The 16318-nt window shown below is 42.6% G+C and overlaps 1 protein-coding gene across 1 annotated transcript; it reads left to right on the forward strand.

Annotated features, from left to right (window-relative positions):
- The first annotated feature begins 1932 nt into the window (after positions 1-1932).
- Positions 1933-15927, forward strand: TRMT2A (tRNA methyltransferase 2 homolog A). The gene is made up of 12 exons (XM_063144160.1): positions 1933-2009; positions 4240-4878; positions 5780-5888; positions 8461-8642; positions 9777-9891; positions 10130-10245; positions 11563-11674; positions 12620-12742; positions 13657-13732; positions 14520-14636; positions 15184-15280; positions 15523-15927. Exons 2-12 carry the CDS (start codon positions 4244-4246, stop codon positions 15764-15766), a joined length of 1926 nt encoding a protein of 641 aa, XP_063000230.1. The 5' UTR covers positions 1933-2009; positions 4240-4243; the 3' UTR covers positions 15767-15927.
- The last annotated feature ends 391 nt before the right edge of the window (positions 15928-16318 follow it).

Raw genomic sequence — 16318 nt, forward strand, 5'->3', positions numbered from 1 at the left:
TGAAATAATAATAAAATAATAATAATATATTTATTTCTTACCCGCCTCTCCCTTTGGATCGAGGCGGGGAACAACGTTAGTACAGGAATCAATACATCTTAAAAATTCTTGATTTTACATTGATCTGGATAGGCCTGCTGGAAAAGGCTAGTCTTTAAGGTTGCCTTAAAACCACAGAGAGAGTTAATTTTACGAATCTCCTCCGGCAGGCCATTCCACAATCTGGGGGCGACAGAAGAAAAGGTCCTCTGGGAAACTTTTATATGTGATAATTTTAATTATAAACTGCCCCAGAGAGCCTCGCCTGTTGGGCAGTATTTGTTTATTCGTTCAGTCGCTTCCGACTCTTCGTGACTTCATGGACCAGCCCACGCCAGAGCTTTCTGTCGGCCGTTGCCACCCCCAGCTCCCCCAAGGTCAAGTCTGTCACCTCCAGAATATCATCCCTCCATCTTGCCCTTGGTCGGCCCCTCTTCCTTTTGCCTTCCACTTTCCCTAGCATCAGCCTCTTCTCCAGGGTGTCCTGTCTTCTCATTATGTGGCCAAAGTACTTCAGTTTTGCCTTTAATCCCATTCCCTCAAGTGAGCAGTCTGGCTTTATTTCCTGGAGTATGGACTGGTTGGATCTTCTTGCAGTCCACGGCACTCTCAGAATTTTCCTCCAACACCCCAGTTCAAAAGCATCTACCTTCCTTCGCTCAGCTTTCCTTATGGTCCAGCTCTCGCAGCCATAGGTTACTACGGGGAATACCGTTGCTTTAACTAGGCGGACCTTTGTTGTCAGTGTGCTGTCTCTGCTCTTAACTATTTTATCAAGATTTGTCATTGCTCTCCTCCCAAGAAGTCAACGTCTTCTGATTTCCTGGCTGCAGTCAGCATCTGCAGTAATCTCTGCGCCCAGAAATACAAAGTCTGTCACTGCCTCCACGTTTTCTCCCTCTATTTGCCAGTTATCAATCAAGCTGGTTGCCATAATCTTGGTTTTTTTGAGGTTTAACTGCAACCCAGCTTTTGCACTTTCTTCTTTCACCTTTGTCACAAGGCTCCTCAGCTCCTCGTCGCTTTCAGCCATCAAAGTGGAAAATGTAATAAAATAAATATAATAAGAAACAACAAGATGCAGCGCTTACAGCAATACGATAAGAGTATTCGATGTTAATTCAATGTAGAATAGACCTACCGAAATGAATGTGGCAAGTCTCGTTCATTTCAGTGGGTCTACTCTTCGGACACTGCCCCAAAGTATTGTAGCATGTTTTTAATTTTTGTATATCTCCATGTTTTAATTTGTAAAGCCGCCTTGTAAAGTCCCAGCATTGGGAAAAAGGCGGGAAGAAATAATTAATAATGGATCCTTACAAGGGAGTAAGCCGCACTGCACACAATGCAGCTTACTTCTGAGTAAATACGCACAGGAATGCAGGGCTGACTAGTCTTCCTGCGCTTCATTCAGACTTTTGGGACGCCATTTTTCCCCCATCATCCTTTGCGAGGCGAGGAACGTTCATGCCGCAGACGTTTGCCGGCTCCCGCCCCTTGAACCTAAAATGGCGCCCGCGTGTGGTGAAAAAAAAAAAGGGGGCGGCGGCGGAGGATGAACATAAAATTGGAAAATGGTCAGATAGCTGCAGAAACCGTTGATTGTGTTGACGTCTAATAGGGACACAACTTCTATTTTATTTTACATTTTGGGAAGAGAAACTAGAAGATATATTTTAAAAAAATAATAATTAGGGTAAGGATTTTTTTTTAAAAAAAAAAACCAACCACCCACAAAATCCCAAGAGGAAGTAACGTCTTTAAAACACACACACAAAACCGTTGCGCGCGCGTGAGAGGGAGGGAGGGAGGTAACGTCACCGACGCGCTCTACGCCCCGCCCCCTTTGGAAAGCCCCGCCCTCCTCCCTCCCTCCCTCTCATGCTGCGTTCGGCCCAGTCTCGCTGCCTGACGTGCGTCGATTATAGCGGAGAGTTATGAGAGGCGGAAGGAGGAGCGCGCGAGGCAAGGTGGGGAGGGGGATGCGCCGCGTCACTCCCCGTGAGGCGCTGAGGGGGGGACGGACGGGACGGAGCCCCCGCTTCGCTCTGGAGGTGTTGGCTGGGGTGTGTGCTGTTGTTGAGCCTGAAAAGGGGGTTGGTTGCGCTACCGCATTGCCCGACCGCGGGCCCGTTGGTGGATCCCGTGAGGGTAGTGTGGTGTAGTGGTTAGAGGGTTGGACTGGGGAGACTCGGGTTCTAGCGCCCCCTCCCCCCCCCCCACGACCACCACCACCACTCGGCCGTGCTCACTGGGCGATTTGGGGCCAGTTACTGACTCTCAGCCTAACCTACCTCGCAAGGTTGTTGTAAGGATAGAATGGAGAGGAGGAGGATCAAATATGTTGCATTGGGCTGTATGGTGGAAGGCAGGATGTAAATGTAGGGTGACCCTATGAAAAGGAGGACAGGGCTCCTGTCTCTTTAACAGTTGCATAGAAAAGGGAATTTCAGCAGGTGTCATTTGTATATATGGAGAACCTGGTGAAATTCCCTCTTCATCACCACAGTTAAAGCTGCAGGAGCTATACTAGAGTGACCAGATTTAAAAGAGGGCAGGGCACCTGCAACTTTAACTGTTGTGATGAAGAGGGAATTTCACCAGATGCTGCATGCATACAAATGACACCTGCTGAAATTCCCTTTTCAATGCAACTGTTAAAGGTACAGGAGCCCTGTCCTCCTTTTCATATGGTCACCCTAATAAATGTAACAAACAAACAATATTTTGTTTATAAGTATGCATGAGGATGGATCCATGCCTTAACATCTAGGGAAGGAGAGAAAAGTCGAGGCGGGTGCAGAGGAAACTATATGATTTTTAGTTACACTTATTTAGGCTGGGTTGGCTGCTTACTTACAGTAGGCCACAGGAGCAGCCAAGAATCAAATTCCAAATAACCGTGGAGTGATGCACGGGTGGCAGCTTCAACCCATAGTGAACAAGTAAAGGGAAAGCAACCTGGCTTTGCCACAGCTATGCTTATTATTATTATTATTATTTATTTATATAGCACCATCAATGTACATGGTGCTGTACAGATTACACAGTAAATAGCAAGACCCTGCCGCATAGGCTTACAATCTAATAAAGTTGTAGTAAACAATAAGGAGGGAAAGAGAATGCAAAGAGGCACAGGGAAGTGTAAACAGGCACTGGGTAGGGTGAAGCTAAACAGTATAGAGTCAGAACATGCTTGATCGGAGTTATCTGTTGTGTATAGTTCACATGAATTTAGAGGGATATGGACTTGAAGCAACAGACTCAATCCAATGCACGCTGGCCTGGGAGTAATCCTTATTGAGCAGAGCGGGGCTTACTTATGAATAAACATGGACTGTGTTATCAGAGATTTGACTTCTAGAGAACCTAGGGAAAGAGCATGATCCTAAAAAAAAAAAGTGTGTGGGGGGGAGACAAGGTAGCAAACTCACATTTACAAAATGTGAACAAGATACCCCTCCTGCAAAAAACAAAAATATAGACAAGTGATTTAGCAGAGCCAAGGCACTATGTTAGCCTTTTGATGACAAATTCAAGGGTTAAGGGTGCAATCCTGTGCATGTTTAGGCAGGAAAAAGCCCTACAACTTCCAGAATTATGCTGGCTGGAGTGTGCTGGGAGTTTAGGACTTTCTTCTGACTAAACATGCATAGGGTTGCATCTGTAGTCTCTTTGACGCTACTGCACTATACCGCTATTGATGGGTAACTAGATGTCAAATCTCTGATAGCACAGCCTCTGTGGCCTACTGTAAAGTAAGCCTGTAACCAACTAAAACAATTGAATAATGATTTCCTGTGTACCTAACACCACTTTTCTCCCCTTCCTCTGTTGTTTCCCCTATAAGGGATTTTAGATTTTAAGGCATGGATACTGATAGCTTATAAATAAAATAACTGCTTTGGTTAAACTATCCCCTGGTGCACTTCAGGTGTATTGGACTACAAGCCCCATCCACCTAGCTAGCATGGCCGATCAATGGTCAGGAATTATGGAGGACACCAGGTGACCTAACCCCGAACAATCCCATCTAGAATGTGATAAATTTCCCCCTCTTGGCCATCTTAACACAAAGACAAGAACGTCATGGGATATTTTTGGGGGGTGGAGGTGAAGCTTAAGTATCCTAACATGATTTGGCTAAGCATTTAACAACGCATTCTCTAAGAGAGTTCATTTAGTTACTTTTCTTTACAGAATAATGGAAATAATGGAAAATAGTAATTGTGTGCGCTTAACTGATGAGGAAGACACAGTTCCTCTTGTGGAAATGGAAACTGTGACAGAGAAACAAAGTGAGGAAGGTGTGGGAGAAGGTAACAATGCAGAGAATACCTCAGATACTTCCAACATGTACAGGTATATTAAAGATGGCTTGTTTACTTCAGAGATTTATAAAGTAGAAATTCAGAACCTTCCCAAGTATATTGGTTTCAACGAAGTGAAGAAATTCCTTGCCAAATATGGCCTTAACCCTCACAAGATTAAGCTGCTGGAGAAACAGACCTTTGCATTTGTCACCTTTAAGAGTGAGGAGGAAAGGGACAAAGCTATGAAGGTCCTTCACGGAGTCCGCTGGAAGAAGCAAAACCTCAGTGTCAGGCTTGCAAAGCCGAAGGCTGATCCCATCGTCAAAAAGAGGAAAGGGGAAGGGGAGGAGGCAAAAGAGCAGGCGGCGGCGGCAGCCAAGTGCCCGGCATTATCAAAAGACAGCAAGGAAGATCCTCTCAGTAAGCAGATAGCAGATGTGGTAACCCCTTTGTGGAATACCTCGTACGAAGAACAGCTGGCAAAGAAGAAGCAAGAATGTGAGCATGTGCTGTTCAAACTCACAAGGTAACTTTTTTTTTTATGTATAATGAATACTTCAGCAGCATCCTATACTATAAAAGTCCTACCGCTCGCAGCATTCCCCAGCCAGCATGGGAATGAGTTGTAGGGCTTTTTTCTGTCCGAACATAGTATTGCACCCTAAATTTTTCAAGTGCTGGTCCTTATGTAGCCAAAGAAGCACCATCTATGCACAAAAGGGTGGTATCAGCAGGCTCTGGTGAACCCCAAAGGTTGTAGAAGTACAAAAACCTTTTTAAAAACATGTTGCAGCAGGGGAACTCTAAAACAGTCCATGGATGACTTAAGCATGCACAGAGGGCACAGATGCTAACTGATATGGGAGGTGCGGGGTGGGGGGACTGGCATGTGAAGTTCCTTCATACTTTTTTTCTTTTGCATTGTGTCTTCTAGATTATGTGCACAATGACCAGGCCTGTGTCATTTTAAAATCTTTATAGTGCCCTACATTTGTTAGGTGCTTTATATATAAATGATAACGATTCAGATTGGGATCCAAATATTTGCAGGAGTGCCTCTCCCTATGCCAGCGTGCCCATGACTTAAGATCAGCAGGGCAGGCTCTTCTCTAAGTACCTTGAGTATGTTACGTATCAACAAGGGAGAGGGTCTTCTTGGTTGTGGCACCCCACCTATGGCACACCCTCCCCATGGAGGTACGAGTGGTGCTCAATATATTTTTGTTTATCCAGGCATTTTGAGAGGCTGATTTCATTTGTTTTATTGTATCGACTGCCTTCTTAGTTTTACGATGATGTATTTGGGTATCTGCATTATATCTGTTTACTGCCCTGGTACCTACAAGGATGAAGGGTAGTTGAAGAATGTTTTGGTAATACTGTATTATTTTCCCCAAGGTCAAATAAACAATTGAACTGTTTTGCAGGGAAATAGGAAACAACAACAGAGCTTTGCTACCATGGCTATTCATGCAGAAGGAGAAGTACAGTGGTTTGTGTTGCTCCCTGGAGGGGGTGAAGGCATCACCTATACAGGTATTGGTGCTGTATGATGTGTGGTAGTGTGTAATAATATTGTGAAGAAATGGATCGCAAGCATGGAAAGAGTAGTTCTGCATTAGTATTTCACTCTAGGACCCATCTCGACTAAACCTTGTTATTATTGGATGTGCATCTTTAATCTGACAGCACGTGGAGCTGCAAGTGCAGGTGTCCTATAATGCAGCCAGCGAGGGACTTCTGTGAGGTTTACTAGAATCCAGAGTTTTCTGGCATTTCACTTTATAAACTTTGTGGAAGGTGTTTATAAGAAGTTCTCATGGTGGCAAAGAGAGGAGGGGCTGGTTAATGGCATGTGCTATGAGCTATAAGTTCCAACTCTCAGCTTGGCCAGGAAATTGCTGCATTGCAATAATAATAATAATAATAATAATAATAATAATAATAATAATAATAATATTTCTTACCCGCCTCTCAGTTTGGATTGAAGTGAGGAACAACAATAAGTATAACTACATAAAATGGATTAAAAACATAGTACACATTATTAAAACATCCTAAAAACATCCTAAAATTCCACTGGGTAAGCCTGCTGGAAGAGATCAGTCTTAAAAGCTTTCTTAAATGCTAAAAGACTTTTAAGTTGACGAGTCTCCTCCGGCAGGCCATACCACAGTCTGGGAGCAGCAGAAGAGAAAACTTCTCTGGGTAATACTTGTCAGCCTAGTTTGGGCTGACTGAAGTAGATTCTTCCCAGAGGACCTGAGTGTGCGGGGCGGATTGTACGGGAGAAGGCGATCCCGCAGGTAGCCTGGACCCAAACCATGTAGAGCTTTAAAGGTAGTAACCAACACTTTTACCCTCCCATTGCAATAAGGGAATAATACTACTGGCCTACACAAGGTTGTTGTAAGGACCCCCGTTTTGCATGCTTGGGGGAAAGCACTATATAAATGTTGTGCTCCTATAGGTTTCAGCCTTGCATATACTCCCCTGCCTGCATACATATACCTATCCTAGTCAATTGCGGTACACTGGCACTTTTCCAGTTTGTAGAAGCTTCTGTTTGACCACCTAGATTCTTGCTGCAGGTGGTTTCAGTTTTAACATGGGGGAGGGGGGGAATGATATCAAAAATACCAAAGGATCAGAGAAAAAGGGGACAAATTTAGATTAAAAAATCGTAATCCAAGAAAGTTAGGCTTGGTGTCCTTGATTTGAATGGATCTAAGTGCATTTAACTAGGGACATGAAGGCTTCAAAGTTGGGGTCTTGAGTACACAGACCTTTAACAATTCGACATGCTGCCAAGTTTTTCTTTTATCTGTGAGTAACAATTCCTGAAGCTCATGCACATTGTAAGATTGATATGTACAGGTGAAACATACTTTTTTGGGAGGTAATAGCCCAATAAACTTGTCTGCTAATCTGTACATCTCTGGCTCATGAGATAGCTGATACAGCCCATAGCAGTTGTTCGTATAACTAAGCTAATGTCTGATATACTTAATTCATTCTTTGGTTAGTTTACCGAATGTATGCCATATTGCTCATTAGCCTTTAATATGGATTTAGAATGGTGTTATATCCTCAAATCCCTGCAACATATGTTGCCCATTTCTTAACAGTCAAATCTCTTTAATACTGCTGAAAACTGTTTTTTAACTCCCTCATTTCTTCTTAGCCCTCTGTTTCAAAGTTCTCAAATCTAATTTCATCAGGTACTGACATAGCTGGTTTCTCACCATATAAATTATTTACTAGTAATCTTAAATCAGTGATCTTCACTATTTTTCATGCAGGAAACACATTAGGTTCAGTAGGTTCAGGCACTGCCACCAAAATCACTCAGGGGTAATGGGGAGGGCTTTTCTAGGTCACATGGGGGTGGGTTCTCCTTTTCTACCCCTGGTCAAGCAGCAGTTCTGTATAGTGGACTCAGTTGGGCAGGGCTTCAGTCAGCCACCAAGTCACAAGGCAGGCAGATTTCAACAGACTTACTTGGTCCTTGGATTTGGATATGTATTTTCCTTGTAATTGAGAAAATGATCTGTTCAACTCAGTGCTGAAAATCCACGTTCTTCTTTCTCTCTTCCACACATTAAATTTCCCCTCCAACAGCTAGCCAATCAAATTGCTCTTTGCCTCTTGGGCTCCTCCCCATCATAACTAATTAGCTGATTGTCCCCCAACCCCTTCCCCAGCCATTACCTTATAGTTGAGGAGCAGTATGCCACTTGACTCCCCACCCCTGAAGTTTCCTTCAGTAGCCCAGATCACAGCAGCTGGCCCACTGCTGAAGCAAGCAACAGGAGTTCCCCTGTCGAGAGTGAGCAGCTGCTTCAAAAAGAAAGACACTGCATGAGAGAAAGACACTGCATGAGAGAAAGAGGCAAAGAGCCACACTTCAGGTGATTGTGAACGGCCAGTGGCCCAAATGACTTGCAGTGAAGAGGACTGCTTTACATGATCTTTAGCTTGACCAGTTTTAATTCTGAAAGACGTGTTATTTTGCAACAGATATTTTTGGATAGAAATAACAAGAACGCATGCAGAGTTCTAGAAGAGTTGAATGGCTGTTCTAAACTTTCGGTTACTTTCTGTTTAGACTGAGTATCGCAACAAATGTGAATTTTTGATTGGCATCGGCCCAAATCAAGAAGATAAAACTGTGGGTTTTCGCCTTGGCAAATATAAAGGAGGGACGTGTGCTGTAGTGGAACCTTTTGATACCATTCACATTCCGGCTGTTACGAAAAAAGTAGTGAAGGCCTTTCAAGATTACATAAGGTGAGCCTCAAGTGGGCGGAATGCCAGAAACTCTGCTTGCTTAAAACCCCACCTTTTCTGGGAAGCCTTTGACACAACCCCCTGCTCCAGGGATAGGCAACATAGGGCTTGCAGGGTGGACACCTTTCTTGGTGCCCCCCCCCAAGGTGTCCTGCTCCTCCCACTTTAAAAAATACCAACACATTTTGCTGTGAAATAGAATTCCGTTGGTGCTGAAAACTGGGCTTAAAGACATTGTTAGTATGTTGGGACTCAGACCCCACGTTTGCCTTGTACTTCTGGGCAGGTTATGTGTACTTTGTCATGCCTCCCATGGCAGCCATTTTGTGGTTGTGCCTAGAACAGTTTCTGAAATTGCCAAACGTGTTTGTAAATGAAATAACTGCATATTCTTCTCCTATTTAGCCCTGCCTCCATTGCCATCCCTTGTGTCTGTTTCTAGGTTAACAGCCCTTTGTAGTAGGGTTCTTGTACTTTGCCATACACTTGGGGGGGGGGCACTAAATAAATATAAAAATCCCAGTTAAGGCACAAAGCTCAGCACTGCCCTGTTTGAATTTCTTGAGACAGTAGTTTCTTTCTAAGGAGAAAGGATTTAGGGGCAGGGAAGCTGAGAGTACTTTGAATCTTTCCTTACGTGGTGAATGAAGCAATATGAACAGATTATTGAATATATACAAGATAGAGATGTGTACACATCATAATCTGAAAATCATATGTCTCGAAGCCCAGAGAAGAAAAAGTTCCGTCTTGTTACAGGCAAATGGGAACTACCGCTTCAGGGACTCTGTCTTAACCATGTCCAGAATCAGCCTCCTTTAATGCAACAGAAATAATGTTAGTGTTACATGGTTGCGCATAGAATCATAGAATAGCAGAGTTGGAAGGGGCCTACAAGGCCATCGAGTCTAACCCCCTGCTCAATGCAGGAATCCACCCTAAAGCATCCCTGACAGATGGCTGTCTAGCTGCCTCTTGAAGGCGTCTAGTGTGGGAGAGCCCACAACCTCCCTAGGTAACTGATTCCATTGTCGCACTGCTCTAACAGTCAGGAAGTTTTTCCTGATGTCTTCAGTTTTTCCTGATTTTGCTTCTAAAATTCAGATCGAGTAACTAACTATTTGAACATTGCAGGTCTACACCGTATACTGTCTACAGTCCAGAAACATACGAAGGGCACTGGAAACAACTAACAGTGCGCACCAGTAGGAGTGGCCACATCATGGCAATCGCTTATTTTAATCCACAGGTACTGATTAATGTAATAAAGGGACACTTAAGTGCAGGGTTGCAAACATTTCAAAAACTATTCGCGGTATAGTTTTTCCTGACTGGAATGTACTGTATGAATGTCGAACAGTACATTTGTGCGTACTGTATCATCCCTTAATTCCTTACTGCCTATGAACAGCCATAACTTGCTTCTTTCCTTGTAGCGTCTGAGGTTGTCAAACATCTAAGCACCTTCTTCCTTTTGAAATATCTAGAAGTTAAATAAAGAAGAGCTTAATGAACTCCAGGCCTCTTTGGCCAAGTACTTCACAGAAGGCATTGGAAAGGACTGTGGAATAACTTCTCTGTATTTTGTGGAAGAAGGTCAAAGGTAAGTGTTGTATCCCAAGATAAACTATTTAATGCATGGGCAGCAGAGTTGACCTGAACCAACGTACAATGTGCTAGCATTAAAAACCACTATACAACAAAACTTGCAAAATTCTAATCATCAACGAAACATCCCGCGGTCCATTAAAAACACTCCTGGATAAGACCAAAAGTTCATCTAATCCAGGACCCTGTTTACACAGGGTTCCCAATCATCAGTTACAAGAATTAATTATTCAGCAAAAATTAAAAACTCCATCAGAGTAATCAGTTTCCAAGAGCATTATGGTCACCTAGTGCTGGAACTAGACAGTTCTTAAATATTAATCTTGAAATATAGCTAGTAGTGTTTTACTCTCACTGCTTTGTCCCTGCAACGCATTTGGATAGCTTGGTTGGACGATAGCATCGCACAGAGCAGGGATGAGTCATTGTACAGCCATGTGGGCTTAAGTCCCATTAAGACCAGCATTACTTGAACTCGCTCAGCTGTGTGTGCTCCTCAAAGAATCATAGAATAGTAGAGTTGGAAGGGGCCTATAAGGCCATTGAGTCCAACCCTCTGCTCAATGCAGGAACTTCCTGTTAGAGCAGTACGACAATGGAACCAGTTACCTAAGAGGCAGCTGGACAACCATCTGTCGGATGCTTTAGGGTGGATTCCTGCATTGAGCAGGGGGTTGGACTTGATGGCCTTTTAGGCCCCTTTCCACTCTACTATTCTATGATTCCATGAATCCACCTTAAAGCATACCTGACAGATGGTTTTCCAATGCCTCTTGAATGCCTCTAGTGTGGGAGAGCCCACAACCTCCCTAGGTAACTAGCTCCATTGTTGTACTGCTTTAACAGTCAGGACATTTTTCCTGATATCCAGCCAGAATCTGGCTTCCTGTAACTTAAGCCCATTATTACGAGTCCTGAGCGCTGGGATAATCGAGAAGAGATCCTGGCCCTCCTGTGTGACAACCTTTTAAGTAGTTGAAGAGTGCTATCATGTCTCTCCTCAATCTTCTCTTCTCCAGGCTAAACATGCCCAGTTCTTTCAGTCTCTCCTCATAGGGCTTTGTTTCCAGACCCCTGATCATCCTCATTGCCCTCCTCTGAACACGCTCCGGCTTGTCTGCATCCTCCTCCTCCTTAGATACACAGCTAAAGAAATATGGAACTATTATCTTTGCCAAGCTCAACTGATTTTTAAAAAGGTTTTCTGTCTTAATTAGCTCTCTTCACTCTGGCATTCGAATGTGATTTAGCACAGTAATGATCATGATTAAACGTTGCTTTCTCCCTCCTCCTTTTCTCTTCTCCCTTCCAGAAAATCACCCAATCGTGAAGATTTAACCTTGGAGCATGTTGCTGGTGACAAGTACATATACGAAGATGTTCTTGGGCTAAAGTTCCGGATTTCTCCTCATGCCTTTTTCCAGGTAAACTTCTAATGTTGTTGTGCTTAAATGTTTTTTTTAACTAGTAGTTGAAATCACTTGCTGACTGAGCACTGCATCTGGCCTTCCAGATGTTATTGGACTGCTATTATAGCCAGTGGTGAGGGATGATGGGTGTTGAACATCTGGGTGGCCACAAGTTGTCCACCTCTAGCTTATGCTGCAAGCAATTGGATAAGCTGCCAACCCCTCCTGTTTTGCATTTGCTGAAATAGCCAAAAAGGAATTTCTTAAATTTCAATTCATTGTAAGCCAGCCTAAAACTGAGAAACAGAAGATCAGTATAATAAATATTCTGAATGAATGAAAGTACAGGTGCTCATACTCATTTTAACAGCATCGTTGATAAAGCAGAAGTGCATCAAGAGGTTTGTATCATCCCTCTAATATCTGAATCTTCTCTGGCTTACTTAACTTTTAAAAATGGAAAACTTTGGTTGCAGTACCAGAAAATAATGTTCTGAGCTAGAAAGTGGTCTTGGAAGCTTAGTTGCAAACATGACATAGGAAATGTAGTAATTCATAAAAGGATTTATGCTTTCAAAGGAGGACTTCTCTTTTCTACATTAGATGTCAGGACAATGTGGCAGTTTAGATGTAAATCATGGTTTGTTAAGTCTGGACCAGTCTATATTTTGTATTATTTCTCTTTAATGGTTAGAGTATTAGCTTTAAAAGCATCAGAAAATATTCAATTGTGACATGGTTTTTCGTTGTGGGGTGTGCGTGGTCTTTAAAGTAAGCTTTTGAACATGCAAGTTTGTGTTAAATATTTCACAGTTGATTGATTTCAATCCTGCCCTGGTGTTCTGGTTTGATTCCAGTTTAACACTGGCAATTTTCACTTTGTGCCTGATGATTTTAGCCTTTGACTTGCTCCCTGCTTGCTGAATACTGACATTACTTATTTATGTCGGCATTTTGTAGGTAAACACACAGGCTGCTGAGGTTCTCTATTCAGCCATTCAGGAATGGGTTCAGGTGAACCAAGAGACCACGGTGCTGGATATTTGCTGTGGAACTGGATCAATTGGCATTTCACTTGCCAAGGTGAAAGAACATGCTTAACATCAGCTCTTAGGAGCCTTCTCTTTTTGTCTCAAAAGTAGCCCTAAATTGTTTCGTTGGCAGAAATGTAGCCGTGGCTATATGGGTAATTCACTGCATGCCCCTCTATATTGGAAATTTCAAAACATGAATTTTAATTCACACGAGTTAAAATTAAGGCTGTTAGTGCAATCTCAAGAGAGGATACATCCAGTGTGTGGCTACAATGTCTGTTTTCCCCCTTTCGAAATAGGGGAATGGTATATGGGGATACATGTTTTCCCAGAAGGGAAGCTGCCACTGGTGTTTATGGCAGCTTTGGAGTGGGTTTTTTTGTCACCGTCGTTGCGTGGAAGCAAAGGGTGTACTGTGGTCCTCATCACACTCCAACCCCATGGCTGCAATTGTGTATTTATCTGTTTGGGCCCCTATATGACTTGGTATAGTTTGATACATTTTAGGATGCTTTTTTATCTGCTTGGGGTCAAAGATAAATGCAGGTGATTTGATCCATCTGCCCCTCCTGCTTCTCTCTCTTCTCTTGGCTTCCTGGAAAACTTTGTCCCTCTGCTCTCTGGGCTTTTAAGATCCTTAAACCCAATGAGGTTTTAGTTTGGTTCAATTTGATTGCAAACAACCCTCTGTAAACTAGTTTTCAAGGCTGGTTTAACCCTGTAAAGCTGCAATTCCCAAACAGCTTGACAGCTGAAGCAGCCTTCACAGGATTGTATGACAAGCCATCTGGCAACTGTGTGCATGTCAAGTCCTTGTTTGCAATCTTTGCTAAGGAACAAGCGAACAGAAAATTAGCTTGGGATCTAGAAAGTCCAGGGGAAATACCCATATTTCTTTTGCCTGGTATTCTTTGCATTGCCTGCCAAGTGTTAAACTGCGCATTATTGCTTTGTCCCCTATAGAAAGTGAAGAAAGTGATTGGAATTGAACTTTGTCAAGAAGCTGTTGAAGATGCCAAAGTGAATGCTCAACTTAATGGTTCGTAAAATAAAACATAATACAGGACCTCTTAAACTTCAAAGACATTAATAGTTTAGTTTAGCATTTAACTCAGTTACAATTATTCTGATGAGCCTCTCTGTAGCTAAATGTTTTGCCCACCTAAGGTTAGAGCGTTTTTCAAGAAATTACATATTGTCCTTGAAGTTGGTAGTTTGTAGCCCAGATCACACATAACAATAAACAATTTAGAGCTGCTCATTTCACTCCTTCTGCTATTATTATTAGTACGACATTTATATACTACCCCATAGCCAAAGGACTCTGGGCGGTGGAAGTAGAAGTGGCAAACAGCTGGAAGCCACCATTCATGGTTTGTTTTGCAGAGTTTGAAGTGGGATCTCTGCCTTGTTTCTTCTCCTAAGTCATGTTTGTTCTTGGCTTATGACTGGCTTCTTAGGAGAGTGACAAACCAGAGATCCCAGTTCAGATGAAACATTAACCAAACAGCTGGCAGGAGGAGCCAAGAGGAAGTAAACATGTGTCAGCACATTTGCTCATTCCTGGTAAGTCAGGATTCTGGGTTATTGTTACGTGTGAGCTGCGTGACTACTTCTGTTTACAAAAATTATTAGTGGGGAGTGATAAAAATTATATTTTAAAAACACTTGTTTTGTTTGTAGTTCAGATAAGCTTACTCACATTGTACTTTATACTTAAAAGCAGCACTGACATGTAAAACTAAACTGGCAATTGCATGGCATCAGATAACTTTATGGGGGAATAATGTTGGACATTCTTTCTCTCTCACCCACCCCCACTCCAGAGCTGAATAATGTGGAATTCCACTGTGGAAAGGCTGAAGATCTTGTTCCTTACTTAGTTAACGTATTAGTAATGCAAAATTCTATTACAATAGTGGATCCTCCACGAGCAGGGCTACGTAAGTTTTGCTTAGTGTTCTTTACTTTACTGTAGAGGTTTAGTAGAGGTTTGAAGAGGTGTGCAGTTTTGCATACATTGAGTAGTTATGTGCTGTTTTTGCATTGAGACCGTAAAGGATAGGCACAGAAAAAAATGAAGTGAATACCTTCTTGATTGACAAGTCAGTGGTCAAACTCTGCCATTTCATGCTTTGGGTAGAATTACAGCATTGACTCTGTTTGGCCTGAAAAGACTGTTGGCAACTTCAAAATGTATTGAACTTCATTTAGCCAGATAGGAAGGGGTAAGAAATGTACATGTTGTTGGCTAGAGGGGCATAACTTACACACCGTAGTTGTGATTCCACAACAGCCTATGTACCTTTATCCCCAGCTTTCCCTAAAATCCATTAATATTGGCCATAGTTGGATAGTATGGCAGGTTACCCTGACAATCATCTCATTCCGTTATGATGGATGGGGGTTGGAAACACCATTTGAAGCACGCTTGCACGGTGACAGGGCTGGTTAAACAGACTAACTTTTCCTCCGAAATGTACTTCGTAGATTCTAAAGTAATCCTTGCAATCCGAAAAGCTGAACACTTAAAGAAGCTCATTTACGTATCCTGCAATCCTCGAGCTGCCATGAACAACTTTGTGGAGTGAGTTTATTATGATGCTTGGTGGGCATTAATTTTTCAAAAACAATTAGGTTCCTCTTAATGCGGATTTGAAATAACTTACGTTGCTACAAACCCTTGGCAATATTATGTTGTTTTCCTATTGAATGCAAACTGGAAAAGTCATCCCTGTCATTTTTAAGAGGCACTGAAGGGAGAAAGAGTAGCACTTATCAATTGTAAAAGAAATTAGTAAAATTAATACTGTTCCCCCCCCCCCCCAGCCTTTGCAGAGCTCCCTCTAATCGTGTCAAAGGAAGTCCTTTCCGGCCAGTTAGAGCAATGGCAGTGGACCTCTTCCCTCACACTATGCACTATGAACTGCTGTTCTTCTTTGAAAGAATAGAGCACTCAAGTGAGAAACCAGACAAAGCCTTCCCAGGCTCAACTGAAGCTCCAGCTATGAAATTGGAAGCAGCAGGCTCTGTGGAAAAGGACATTACAGACTTGGCGAAAGAGAGCAGCTAAAGAATGTTCCAGTGATGGTTACAGGCTAACCATTTCATATAGTTAATTTTAAAGCTCCTGCTTTCTTCAAGAAAATCTGTAGTCAACTACTTTCTTTGGATTTCAAAATGGCAGCTATACCTAATTGAGAGGTACATAATAAAAGGCCAAGGAGCTTGAAACATGTACATGTACTTGTTTTTATGCGTGAAGGACCATTGGGAAACTATTCCAGAGCAAGGCTATATTGTAACCAAACAAATACACAACTAACACTGCTAGATGTGTCTGTGCTGTAATCTAGGGGTTTTCCACACCCAAGTGTAAGTAAGGTGTGCAAATGCAGTACTTGTACTGCAACTAGATTCAAGATCAAAAACGATACATACAATGGACCTGAAGCAGCAAAGATTTTCTGCTTCCTCATGCATCTGAACTTATTGTCTTAAGGAGAGACACCCTTCCATGACCAAGTTACATAGGGCTCATTGTAGAAGGTAGAGATTACGTCTTGGGAGTCGCTCCCCCAAACACTACTATAGCTCTATGACATATTTTCACCTTCAACATGGA

This window comes from Elgaria multicarinata, chromosome 18 (genome assembly GCF_023053635.1).
Source record: "Elgaria multicarinata webbii isolate HBS135686 ecotype San Diego chromosome 18, rElgMul1.1.pri, whole genome shotgun sequence".
Classification (NCBI taxonomy): domain Eukaryota; kingdom Metazoa; phylum Chordata; class Lepidosauria; order Squamata; family Anguidae; genus Elgaria; species Elgaria multicarinata.

Bases quoted from the DNA above. Each gene is read 5' to 3' on its own strand.
- TRMT2A (XM_063144160.1), top strand. From the start codon at position 4,244: ATGGAAATAATGGAAAATAGTAATTGTGTGCGCTTAACTGATGAGGAA. The intron at 4,879-5,779 runs GTAACTTTTTTT...ACTGTTTTGCAG, and splicing joins GTGCTGTTCAAACTCACAAG to GGAAATAGGAAACAACAACA. The intron at 10,246-11,562 runs GTAAGTGTTGTA...TCTCCCTTCCAG, and splicing joins TTTGTGGAAGAAGGTCAAAG to AAAATCACCCAATCGTGAAG.